The sequence below is a fragment of the Falco naumanni genome, chromosome 1 (genome assembly GCF_017639655.2).
Source record: "Falco naumanni isolate bFalNau1 chromosome 1, bFalNau1.pat, whole genome shotgun sequence".
Taxonomy (NCBI): Eukaryota; Metazoa; Chordata; class Aves; order Falconiformes; family Falconidae; genus Falco; species Falco naumanni.
In genome coordinates this window covers 75,469,648-75,482,486 of record NC_054054.1, presented here as the reverse complement: position 1 = coordinate 75,482,486, position 12,839 = coordinate 75,469,648, and the positions used below count along the sequence as shown (strand labels likewise).

The window sequence follows — 12,839 nt, the reverse complement described above, 5'->3', positions numbered from 1 at the left end:
AAAAAAAAAAAAAAAAAACAAAACCCCCAAAAACAGAGGGGAGAGTTTCCTTCCAACTACAGCCTTTAACTTCCCAAAACCACAGTCTGATGATCAGTTGTCTCTCAGCCATTTCCATAAGCTGGGTATGAAAGACTTGCTCTGTCCTGGTAACCTTTGCATTCATTTTTAAACGGTGTAGAATGATAGACATGGAACAAGACAATAGAGCTAATAAGCTAATAAAATTTGTGCTTTCATACAAACCTTGCATATACTGAGCTCAGTAATGAAACACTGGTATGGTAGATTCCATCTCGTTTCCAACCTGAAAACCAGTCGCAGCCAACTTGAATATTCCATCAACTTCAACACCAGTTTTCATTTGGATTTCTACTTCTAAATGTAACACTTCAATATGGTCATGAAATTAAAGATAAAAGGTAGTGCTATCTTTAGAGCGTTTATTCACCTTTTCTGAACCCCTTGAAGATGCTTCTCCAAAGGGTCCATTTTACAAGCTTTTACATGGTAGTAGCGGTAATAAACTGAGGTTGTTTGCCTAGTGGTTTTGTGGAAATGCATTTAGATATAACTATACATACTAGCAAAATAGAAAGCTTTTGGAAATGTTCATTTTCCTAAAAGTCATGGGACGCCAACAATATGAAAACATCTGTGAGCTCAGAATGAACAAATGGGTGAAACTTAAGAAAAACATTGGCTTTATAGACATAGGAACAGGAATTCCTTGTGAAGTACCTACATCAACTTCATTTTACTTCGTTTCAGTCCCTCTCTCCCCATGTTTCTCAGCAGTTCCTTCTTGCATACTCAAAAGAAGGTTTTCTTCCTCTGAAACGGAAAAGGGAGATATTGTCCTCCTTGTCACTCCAGCTCTTTCCCCACTCTTTTTTTTCCAAACTAAGTCAGCAGAAATGAGACAGGACTTTCAGCACTTGTGCCCAAGGCAACGCAAAGCTGGCAGGTACGAACTGAGTGCACAGAGACAGTAGTGGAGGTCACAACCTCACATGAATCCAGGACTACATTGCAAATTGCCTGCAATGAGATTCTGCTTCAACACAGGTTTTGTATTGGCAACATTGAGACGTGCTTATTCTCATCTTGCCTAGTGGAAAACTCCTGAAGTGAAACCAGAAGTAACTCTTTCATTCTCATTCACTGCTTTTATTAATGGTTCTGTCCATGTTAACATTCCCAGAAGATGCAGCCAACAGAGAAGAGTTTCCTGACAATTAGCTTGTTTCCCAGCATTTCTGATCTTGCAACAAACCAAACGGAAGGGTTATTTCAACTGGCTGGGCTGCAACACAGGTCTTTTTTTCATACAGATTTTACTCTTGAGAATGAAAAATACTTTCTGTTTTCAACCTTCTTTTTACTAGCCCAAATTGATTTCCTTTGGTTGCTAACCATCCAACCAATGCAATGTGATTCTGAGTCACCGAGAGAAAAAGAGCAGGGTGGTGGCACACACATCACCTCTCCTTACCCTCTGCTATACCGTTACTCCAAGCACACTTTCATTTTCAATACTGATGTGACACCAAGAACAGTCCTTCTTGGCTGCTACAAGACCGCTCACATGCATAATATTTGCTAATTGCTACCCAAAACATTGTTCTGTTTTGCTGCTGGTGAAAGATGCATCATCCCTATAAGGATACACATTGTCATCTAGACATTGCACACAGGAGAAAGCATAAATTATCAGTATTAAACCAGCAGGTTGCCTACAGTCTGCCCTAGCAAGACAAAGTGAAAATCTAAAATATTTTCCATGAGATGCGCTGGTGATTATCGACTCATTTTTGTGTGTTGGTTTTTGGCACGTTATTGCTTGGCTTCAAACACATGCCTGTAGGCCTTCTGGGCCCACCAGGCAGCATCACCGACGTTTTGTGGTTTGTCTTTGCACTCCTATTTTCCTGGAATACAGAAGCACAATGCTCTGCTGACCAGTACAGTTTTCCCAAGTATGCTCATGCTGTTGTTCAGATGCATCCACTTCGTAACTTGCCCATCGGTGTTTTGTGGTATGTATGTATTGATGAAATCTTCCTGGAAGAAAGGTAATCGTTCGGGGTGGGGCGGGAGGTGCGGGTGGACTGGCTGGACTCACAGCTGGAAGCAGCTGCAGGGAACCAGAAGAGATCTCCCATCCCTCACGAAGAAGAGTTAATTCCCGTGCTGGCCCAGCCCCCTGCTCACTCAGTGCCAGCCCAGCTTGATCTCAATAAAGCAACTCATACCCATAAGCCAGAAATATTTTGGAGAGCTTAAGCTAAAGGATAAAGTTCATGGAAAGAGGTGAATGTGCAATAGCCATTTATTCTCCTCTGGCAAAAAATATAACAACGCATTTATATATTCAGACTGAGCATATTTGTAAGGGGACAGTTCAGAGTAAGCTGGCTCACAACGCTACGGTGAGGGGGACACGGGAGAGGAGGACGCGAGCTGAGCCAAGAGCCACTGTTTCACGGGAAGACAGGCTGGGCAGCAGCTGGCGAGGGAGGGGGCAGAAGGGAGGCAAAAGGAGCAATGCAAAGCTTTGGACCTGGACAGGACACAGCAAACACTGCAGACAACTCAGGGAACCTCTTCAGGGCTGACATGGACACAACGTGGGAAGAGACACCGAACTTGTCAACTAACCTCACCTAATGATACTGCCAATATTGATCCCACACAAAATTTCACATGAAACTCACATCTCTGCCACTTCTAGGAATGGGATGGAAAAAATAGTATTAACAGAAAAAAGGTAGGAGACTTTCCTCCCGGTAGGCAGAGGTGGGAAGACACACTCTAATGTGGCACTTCAGAATTAGCAATTCAGCATCAAGTGGGACAGGACTTGACACAACATACAGAAATGGAGCAAGGACGTGCCATGAACTCCCTAAGCAGTTTTTCCAGAGGAAAACCAGGAGTAAATTCAGTACTATACTTAGGGGCAACACCTTTCACTGATCAAATTATTGTATCTTACAGTATTTTACTCTCTGCGGGGGAAAAAATTCCCCATAACAGCTGCTTTGAAGGCCTGGCAGTTGATATACTAAAAAAATTCCTAAATAAAAGGGGACTACCTCAGGTCTGCTTCAGACAAAAAAAAAAAAAAAATTAAAAAATTTCAATACTCATTTACACTGTGTAAACCTGTAAGATTTACAGAGTAAGTTGCAAGAGTAAGATCTACAGAGTAAGTCAGATGCGTGGTACTAGAGACAGAAATAAATTATCGTCATGATTCATGAAAAATCTTTAATGGAATAAAAATAACCCCTATTTTTAACTCTAGTACTCTGCAGGATTACAATATCCGAATCCTCACTGCTTTGCAGGATTGAAAACTAAATTTTCTACAAACTGCAGGAGTTCCCCAGCCTCCCATCATGAGCTCTAGTGGACAGAATAAAAAGCTAGTGGGAAACACATTTCCCAGGTTGAAAAACATTATTAAGGTGAGAAATGTGACCAACATACATTTGAGGCGTTATTGTATAGCACAATTCTGGAGAAACAGTGACTAAGCTACCTTTTATTAGCAGTTTCTACACCTTTTCTAACATTAGAAATACAGCAAAGATTGTCTCAAGACATCAGTACTTCTGTAAAGTAAATGTTTCAAGTTAACAATATAATGGTTTATAATATAGAGAGCATTAGGTAAAACAAAATACGCACAGGCTAAATAAATGGTATTTGGTTTATGAAAGGCAGCAAGAAAAGCACCAAAATACTGCAAAAAAAAAAAAAAGTGGAGTTGGCTAAGGACTTAAAAAGAAAAAAAATCGGTGTAACACACGAGACGTGGGCTCATGAACCCAGATGCATGGGATAGCCGGCTCCTACAGGAAAACGTTGCTGTGCATCTCTGGAGAGAGAAATAAAGATCCACACCACTTTAAAGAGTGATTGAGAGCAGAGGTGCTCAGCACCACGGGAGGCTGGAAGCAGGGGCTGCCCACCCCAGCCGAGGAGCCAGAACGGCCTGCTGCTTTGGAAAGACTTGGCTGGAGCACCCCGGTGCGACTAAGGGCAGCGTCCCCCTGGACGCGGGTACATCTACCGACGTGCTCCCTCGTGCCTCGCCTGCCCTGGGTGCGTCGCCTGCTTATGCTCTGCGTGGCTGACGCAGGACAGAAAAAGCCCGCAGAACAGATCCCTCTCACCTCCCCTTCTAGCCAGCAAAATCCCATTGACTTAACTTCTCCCAAAGAGATAATCCTTCAGCCTTGATCCTCCCTCTTTGCCTGGTCCTCCGTGTCCATGGGAGGGGAAGACCTGGCTCTCTGGGGCTCACATGAGAACAGTGCCCCATGGCATCAACAGGAGTGGCACAAAGTCCATCGCCTTGTCGTGGACTTGCCCCAGCATGGGCGTCTCACACACCAGGAAGGTTCTTTTGCGTTAGGTCTTTACAGCTGCTGAACCTCAGTGTCACCTCACCCAGCTTCCCCCAGCCCAACCCTTTGTGTAAGACCTCGTGATGCACACAAGTAATTTCCCGTAATAATTCTGACAATCCCTCTGCTTCTTGCTTTTTCAGAAGGTGCTGCTCTCCCTGCAGCAAGGTGGCAATTTAAATTTGTGCTTTTACTAAGTACCTAGCTTTTCATCTGACAGTAGTCGGGATGGGGCACAATGTGGCAATACACCAGCTGTGGCAATAATAATGGCATGACGGAGCATGTGGCTACTCAGAAAACAAAGGGGAATAATTTTCCACTGTTGCTGCATCATAACCCCAATAACACAACTGGACAGCAGGACTTGAGACTTGAGGGGAGGGATTCTCGCTACCACCACAGACATCTACGCACCCCTGCAAGCCACATCAGTCTAACACAGACGAGGGAGCAGGTCGGACGCAGCAATTAGGACGCCTAAAATTCTGCAGCATGGACTGGAACACGTTGTGCTGCCTCCCTTTCAGTTTTTTATTTGAGGATGTATCCGAGGAAATGGATTTCCGGGTCTGACTGTTCTGAGCCCGGATCAGTTTCTCGTGTTCCCGTATTTGTCTCTGTAAGTGGTTCTGGATGGCAATTCCCAGGGATTCCGGATCAAGAGAAGCACCGTAAACCTCCCACGTCATGCCCTGCTCATCCCAAACAACATCCCTGACGTGTTTGGACTGCTTCACCTGCACTTTCGCCTCCATGGCCGGGGTGGGCTGCTTTTTGTTTTCCCCCAGGTTCGGCAGGGCCTGAGCTGAAGCAGAAGGAGTCGCTGTGTGAAGCTTGTGCCCGGGCTCCTTGGCCTGGAAGCCTTGCTGCTGGGGAGCTGCCGATGTCTCCACGGGAGGGGTGGCATGTGTGGAGCTCACGCTCAGCTCGGGCACCAGCCCTGCCTGCAGGCTCCGGCTGCCAGCTGTCTGAGCCCGGCCAGCGTCCCCCTGGCCTCTGCTCTCCTCCTTTCCACCTGCATCCTCTGAGCACGCCTTTACGCGGACAGCAGCAGGTTGGCTGCTGACATCCATCCCTCCTTTAGGATCAAGCACCACCGAGCTTTCTTCCTTTGGTTTTACCACAGATTGATTAGCAACGGCCTCCTCTTGACTCGCACCCTTACTTTGCACAGGCTTTTGCTCAGAGCCGCCCAGGACCTCCTTCTGCTCAGAGCTGCCCAGGACCTCCTTCTGCTTGACTTCACTGCCTGTGCTACAGAGTAAAGGTAACCGGTTGCTTGCCACATCGTGGACAGGGTCTTGCACATTGTTCCTGGATCCTGGCAGAGCAGCAGCAGAAGTGGTGCTTGGTTCACCAGCGCCAGACCCAGACTGTGCTGGAGTTTGATTACTGGAGTCAACTGCAAGCTGCTCCACAGGGATGGGCTTTGGTGGGACTTGAGCCTCCACTGGCAGGCCAGCAGCATCCTTGCTGTCGCGGGCTGCACCAATCACTGTAGCGTTACCCACAGATGTCCCTTGGGAGGAAACTGCTGAAGGGGAGGAGGGAAGAACAGGTTTTGCATTATCTGCTGACACTGGGGACACCACGTCAGACTGGAGCCCAGGCAGTTTGATGGGCTGCGTTTGGGCCGAAGCAGTCACAGCCGTAACAACAGTTGATTTTGACGTGATACCAGGAGAACACAGGGACTTCTGTTGTAAGGATAAACTGTCAGTAGGTGCAGACTGGCTCAGCCCCATACCTCCTCGGTAAATTACGTGTAGTTCTTCCTCCTCCTCTGGAGGAGCATTCCCTTTTAAGAAGGCAACAAGGATGCTGGGGCTGGTGGAGGCCGACTTGCTTTCCACAGCAGCCACAGCCTGAACCTCAGCATCTCGCCACGTCCTGCTTGCTGCTTCCTGAGTTAAAGACCTGCTCTCTGGCTGAACTGTCATTGTACCCGTTTCTCTGAATTTGGAGAGCTGGGGGGGGCCTGGGCTCCCCGGCTCGGGGTCCGTGTTGTGTACTGGATGCGGACTCTGGTAGCTCGACGGGGCTGGTGCCTCACTGCTCTGCACCACTTCAGTCTTATCTGTGGGATGCAACTGCGTGGTGTCTGCAGCCCTGCGTTTTGCTTCCCAGCTAGCCTGCAGGTCTCTCCCCAGGTCAGCTTCAGTGTGCCTTGCTGGCGAGGCTGGCTGACATGCAGCAGAACCAGTTTTTTCTGCTCCCTTGTCTTTTTCCCCTCTTTGCAGAAGGTTTGCCTGAGAAGTATGACAGGACTCATTACCCCTGACAGGGTCGCCCGGGGAAGAATAATTTAACACCTCAAGTGCTGGCTGATTGTCAGTCCCCTGAGGTTTCAAGGCAGAGTCATCTATTTGTGTCAGGGAGCTTGGTTTTGCCTGGCTGCCTTGCACAAACTGCCGGGAGCTCTGGGGGGCTGGCATCATCTCTGGCCCCTGCCCCACCAAGGGGGCTCCTACCGCAGCGGGGGCTGGTGCTGCTGGTCCCTGGCTGCCTGCTGCCCGGGAGCAACCGGCTGGCTCTACGGCTGCAGGACACCCCTCCACAGCTTTGCTGGCGAGCCTGGAAGGAAGGGTTTCCTGCTGGCTAGCATCGTCCTCGTGGCATTGCTCGCACCTCTGTGCGCTGGCAGCCGCCGTGCATTTCAGGTCGAACAAGCAGGCTCCAGCAGAGCCGGTCGGCGTGCACGGAAAGCCATTGCTGGCCCTCTCTCCTCCGCTGGGTAGTTGGGGCTGGTGCTTAGCAGACTGCAGGTCTCCCAGGTGGTCCTCCTCTGCAGAAGCTGTGACCAGGGAAAGCTTGGCAGATCTCAGAGGATCTGGTACAGTCCCCATGAACTGCCTGTGAGATGTGGTTTGTCCTCAGCTTCTCCTTAGAGTTTTCTTACTGGGTGGTGGGTACAACAGGGCAGGCTGTTGGTGACAGGTTTCCTGTAAAGCTAATCTGTTAATGAAAGAAACAACAGAGTTAGCAGCAGTCAGATTTAAGAAGAAAAAGTACCCAGAACAGATAGATTTTGCGGCTTGGAGAGAAATACTTGCAGGTAAGGGGGAAAGTGAAGCACCTCATTTGCCTATAAGTCACATAGAAGACAGGGATTTCAAGGATCTCCCAAGTCTAAGGTCTGGATTGAGAAGACAATACTAGGGACAAAGCCACAACAGCTGCCCTGTTGTTGATATATTAATGAAAACATAATGACATGCCAAGAGAGGGGGGAAAAAAAAAAAAAAAAAAAAAAAAAAAAGACATGCAAGCAGGGATGAAGGGGAAGGGGTGCAGACTTCGTGTGGCAGTTTGAGGCCACAAAATAAGCTCAGTGTGATTAAAGCCTCTAGCAAGCCACCTCTGGAAGGAAAGGTGCTACCTCACCTGTTGTGTCTATGTGAAGAACAGGTCTGATTCCCACTCCTGTGATGTGAATGAATCCCACACCTTCACTGAGCACCAGCTCCCCTTCCTCCTCACGGGCAGCCCTTCTCTAACTCCACTACCATCAAAGCCATGCTCACAGCGGGCAACAGGTCGGTTCAGACTGATGTGGATGAACCCAAACCCCACTGGCAAAAGGAACACCAAGGGATGACAACCTGTTGGGTGGTACAGATAAACACCAAGAGTAGCTACTGCACTGTACCGCACCAGGGCTGTGCACATACTTACTGCTTTCACATTTGAATCCTTTGAAATAATTACAAGAAAGCCAGCTCGATTACTAAATGGGGGCACAGATGATATAGAAATCAACTTACAAGCAGGTGATATGAAACTGCAAGGGGAACACTGCAGCACCACGGAACAGTAGGGGCCCATGCCATAACCAGTGAAATACTAGGGAGGGATTTTAAGTCGGTGGAGCAGAGTTATCCAGGTGGAAGTCCAGCCAGGACTGCAGAGAAAACATCACTTCCAACAGGAGGCAATCTCCAAATGCACTCCTTGGCTGGGCTTTCAAAATGACTTGGCACTGCCTGACTTGGACCCTGCTGGAGGTCAAGGGCTGGATCCCTGTCAGTGTCAGCACAGTGGTAGTGGTCAGTGACAAATTCCCACCCCAGCCTTCTCTTAAACTGCAGGCGACCTATGCTTGTTTAAAAGGTTTTCCCCAGCTTATGCTGCTAGCAAAGCACAGGCATGAGATTTGGGAGACACCCTGAACATTTAGTTTTATGTTAACCAGAAGGATGAAACTGGAAAAATCATCGTACCTCCGTGTGCCCATGTCCCTGCAGGCACACAGTAGGGTCTCCTTTGCAGCATTACTTGGGAGACGCTGCTGGGAAGAGCTATGCAATCACTCAGCTGTTCCAGACCCTCCCTCGCCCAGTAGCAAAATCAGCAAAAGCCTTTTCCAGAAACACCCCTCCTCTCCTTCTCTCAGCCTGAATAGCAACAGTAAAACTTCCTTAGCTTCTTTAAAATTAATCCTAAATTTCAGCACATTAGGCTACTTAGAAAGAGAGGAGAAAAACGCTCAATGAAAGGAAAACTAAACCAAATACAGCGAGTCTATTTTTGTAAGAAAAGGAAAATACTGCAACTAATTCATTAACCTTTAAGTCTTCCCGATACTAATAGTTTATTATTTTTACACTGTCTCTTTGGGCTCTGTCCAACCACAGATATACACAGTCGGCTGGGTTAAGCCAGTCCTGGGGAACAGTGATCCTGATGCTGAAGGATCTGCAATCACCCCAAATGGCCTTCCAGCAAGGCTAACGATCGCTAAGCTTTTTGAGAAGTACTGAGGTTATGTAAACCAGACTGCAAATCGGTGGAAGTTTGTGTCCACCTACAAGATGCCTTCGCTTCATTTTGTGCTCGCTTTAAAGCCAGCCAACACAGCCCTGAAGGACAGGAGAGCCGTTCCAAGTTCACGCTGTTGTACTATGAACGTCTAATGACCGTGAGGCGAGGAGCAGATGGCTTTGGGCATCTGTTTGTCTAAATTCTGTTACTCTTCTTTCCTTTTCCAAATATTGATGCAAACCAAACGAGTATATACAATTGGGCAGGTCACATGTTTTTTTTTTTGTTGTTGTTGGGTTGGGTTTTTTTTTTGGTTTTTTTTTTTTTAGATCCAGAGTTTATTTAAGAACAACTAAACACATAATGGAACACAACCAACCCCTGTTTTTAGGATGAGTCGTACTACTCAGCAAACAGTTTCAGGAGAAATAAAGATGGCAGAGCAAATCTGTTTGGCTCTTCACTACACAAAACCTGGGAAAGGCAATCTGCATTCCAGAGCACTGTCTTTAACTCACACCCAGTCAACGGGGGAATGATTCCTAATTTTTCAGTTAAGTGAATTAGTTCTGATCTGAACCCTCACATGAATTCTCCCCATCTGTTTAAGTGGCTCTTCACCAGCATCACTAGGAACACACATTTAAATGACTGCCACATGTGATAATTAGAAGTGATTCTATTACCGAGCAGTTGACACACGATGTCGACAGAGGAAATTCTGCCCCCAAAACCCCACGTAGGTCTCTTCTCTGATGTGGGATCCCAGAGCATAACCTAGACATTTCACGTGACCCTTTAAGGGACAGGGTCATTCTACTGCCTGGGATGACTCTGAAAATATGTTAGTTTATGAGAATAAGGTTTTTATAAAGACTTTGTTGTCATAGTCATATAAGCTACTTTCTTCTTACACTCTTCACTAAACCATCCTAGTGATGGGAGCCAAAGGCATCACAGTAGTCTACATAAATGCAGTAATTTTTGACAATGCTCTTTTTTAAGAATGAACAAAAATCAGAATGAAAGGTATGTCTTACACAAGAGAAAACCAATCAAACCCAACTAACTACAGAACTGGAAAGGCATTTTTATTATTGGAGTCTTATTTATGATAACTGTCTCGTTTTTATTATTGGAATCCTATTATATAGGAATGAAGAACAATGCTGGAATCTGGGGGCAACACTGTTCAACTGCCAAGACAGTGAGGATTCAAACCAACAAGCAACATTACAAGCAGATATCTAGAAGAAACAGAAATACAAAATTCAGTAGCAGGCCAAAACCCATGTATCAAAACAAATCAAGATTGCTGATGAATTTTTCAAGTGTTATACGCCTGACCTGGTGCAATCATCCAAAATTTTCTTTTATCAGGAGGTGAAATTAGTATCTCTACAAAGGCCAAAATCAATTTTTAGTAATAAGAACAGATTTTCTACCCCAACACAGTTCTCCTTCACCTTAATCTGTCAGACCAAATCAGTCTGCCTGACTGTGTCAATCTTCACACAGAATTTTTCTGGACCTTTTTTCAACAAGAAGTTTCTAACTTTGACAAAGCCTGTGTTTGGCTTATATGGTCTGGGGGTGTCCCTGCATGGCCAGCAGACCTTCATGGACTCTTGTCACTGAGCAGGTCTTCTTTATGTGCTTTAAAAACAAAAAAGCAAAAACCCCCAAACCACTAAACCTCAAGAAGTTTTGAGGCAACTCAGTGCTGACAATATAAAGAAACTCCTCTTTATTTCAGTAACAGCTATTCCCCAGTAAAACAACACTTCAAATTTCCCTCTTGCTGCTTATGAGAACGTCAACAAAACCAGAAAGTCTGCACATTTGATAAAACAAAACAAAAAAATTCCAGGAAATTCCAGCATAAGATTCTGCCTCCCATTCCCTCTTGAAAAATCCGAAAAGCTACAAAAGCACAAATAAGACTGCTGGCATCTCCACCTACCCTCAATTTTATAAAGAATTTAAAGACAAATAATGAAAAAATGAAAAAGAAGCTCCCAAACTAAGCAAGCATCCCCTCCCCAATTCTGGAATCTCACCAGCTTTCCATTCCTTGAGCCCCCCATTCTTGGAGCCCTCTCCTCACCTGTTTTTCTACAAATGTAAGAACTGAACACCTGCTCTCAACAGTTCTAATCTCATCGTATGTTCTCTGAGATCATCGTGAAAATCATCATACAACTGCATGGGTTAAGAACACAGATAAACATCTGCTGAAGCAGAAATTCAGCCTCCCTTCTTGCTCTTGATCTAAGGAAAAGACAACAGCATGCTTTAACTAGACCACTGAATATACAGAACATGAAGCACGTTTCTTTAAATTTTAAACATACACATGCGCTTGAATCCTCCTAATTATGCATCCAGTGGTTCTTTTCCCATCTCATTAAGTTGCTGTTCTCTGTAAATACAGTAACTTCCTTGTTAGTGTTGAAGGGTGTTTGTTATTCTGTCTGTGTGTGAAAAAATCTGCTTCGTGGGTTATTTTCTCTTAATTATCTGGGGGATCGAAGACTGGCATTACAAAGGAAGGACAGAGCAAACCAAGGACATATTCCTTAAAATACAAAAAGAGGCTGCCCGAAGATGTAAGATCCAAGATACACAGCTTCCATCTTTCAGCATGCCTTGGGATGCTGACAGGAGAAAAGGACCTTTATTTGTACAAGCCTGCTCACTGGAAGTCCAGCAGACTCATTTTAGTATTAAAGCCAACACCACCAAACAAAACCCCACAGCCCTTCCTAAAACCCTTCCCAGCACCTGCACTAGAAGCACTTGTTAACCATCCATGATGCACGCTGCGGTATTAAAGCAGCTGAAACTGCCAACCGAACGCACGGACAGACCCGAGGAAAACCCAGCTCCTGCCAGGGTTCTTGGGATACAGCCTGGCTCCTTTGCTGGACCCTGAGCCTCTTCCTCCTGGATGCTGAGGCAGAACCTGCAGTGCCCAGCAGCTCTGCTCACACAGGTACCAAGACAGACTGCTGAAAAAGTGGAAAAGATGGAGGGCAAAATGGGAAGTGAGTCCAAAAGGAAAAACAGAGGGTAAGTACTGAAGAAAAATATCAGGGTCTCCTTGTCCTTGCTTTGTAATGGTAATACACAAACGAAAATTGGGTGAAAAATCAAGGGCAAGATGCACTGCCACTTTTTGCCAAGAAGAGGTGACTGCAGGTCAGCCTAACAGCTACTGAAAATTTATCTAGCCATATTTTGTACGAGCTGAAGAAATGTATTTTTCTGGTTGTTGACTCTCTCATCTTGCATCGTATAGGCTTTAACTGCAAAGCGCAGAGCACGGGAGCTCCACTTTAGAAAGACAAAGCTCAGTTTAACCTCCTGCCCACAACCTGCAAATGAGAAAATGGGTTAAGCCAGTCCCACCGAACGGCAGAGCAGCCTCTGGGCCTAATCCAGAGCAAAGCAAACTGCTTTGCACCTTCCCGCATTACGCTGAGCTTTTGACAAAGTTTAAGTACACACTTTAAGTAACCTCACTGTGAATGAAACAGTCTACTCAACTAGATGCAAAAGCAATTCTGATTAAATAAATTTTAAAATCTAATATTTGCAATATTTTCTCACTGCAGCATGCAGACAGCATTGCCAGGTTTTGTTTCTGCAGGGAGC

At 45.9% G+C, this 12,839-nt stretch overlaps 1 protein-coding gene across 3 annotated transcripts in view; it reads right to left on the bottom strand.

Annotated features, from left to right (window-relative positions):
- Positions 1 to 429: 429 nt before the first annotated feature.
- GPRIN3 (GPRIN family member 3) overlaps positions 430 to 12,839 on the bottom strand; it is a 34,303-nt gene continuing 21,893 nt past the window's right edge. For all 3 annotated transcript variants that reach the window (XM_040599576.1, XM_040599581.1, XM_040599574.1), the window contains one exon: positions 430 to 7,376. In XM_040599576.1, the coding sequence (XP_040455510.1) occupies positions 4,850 to 7,267 (2,418 nt within the window). In that variant the 5' untranslated portion in view covers positions 7,268 to 7,376 and the 3' untranslated portion in view covers positions 430 to 4,849. The remainder of the gene's footprint in view (positions 7,377 to 12,839) is intronic.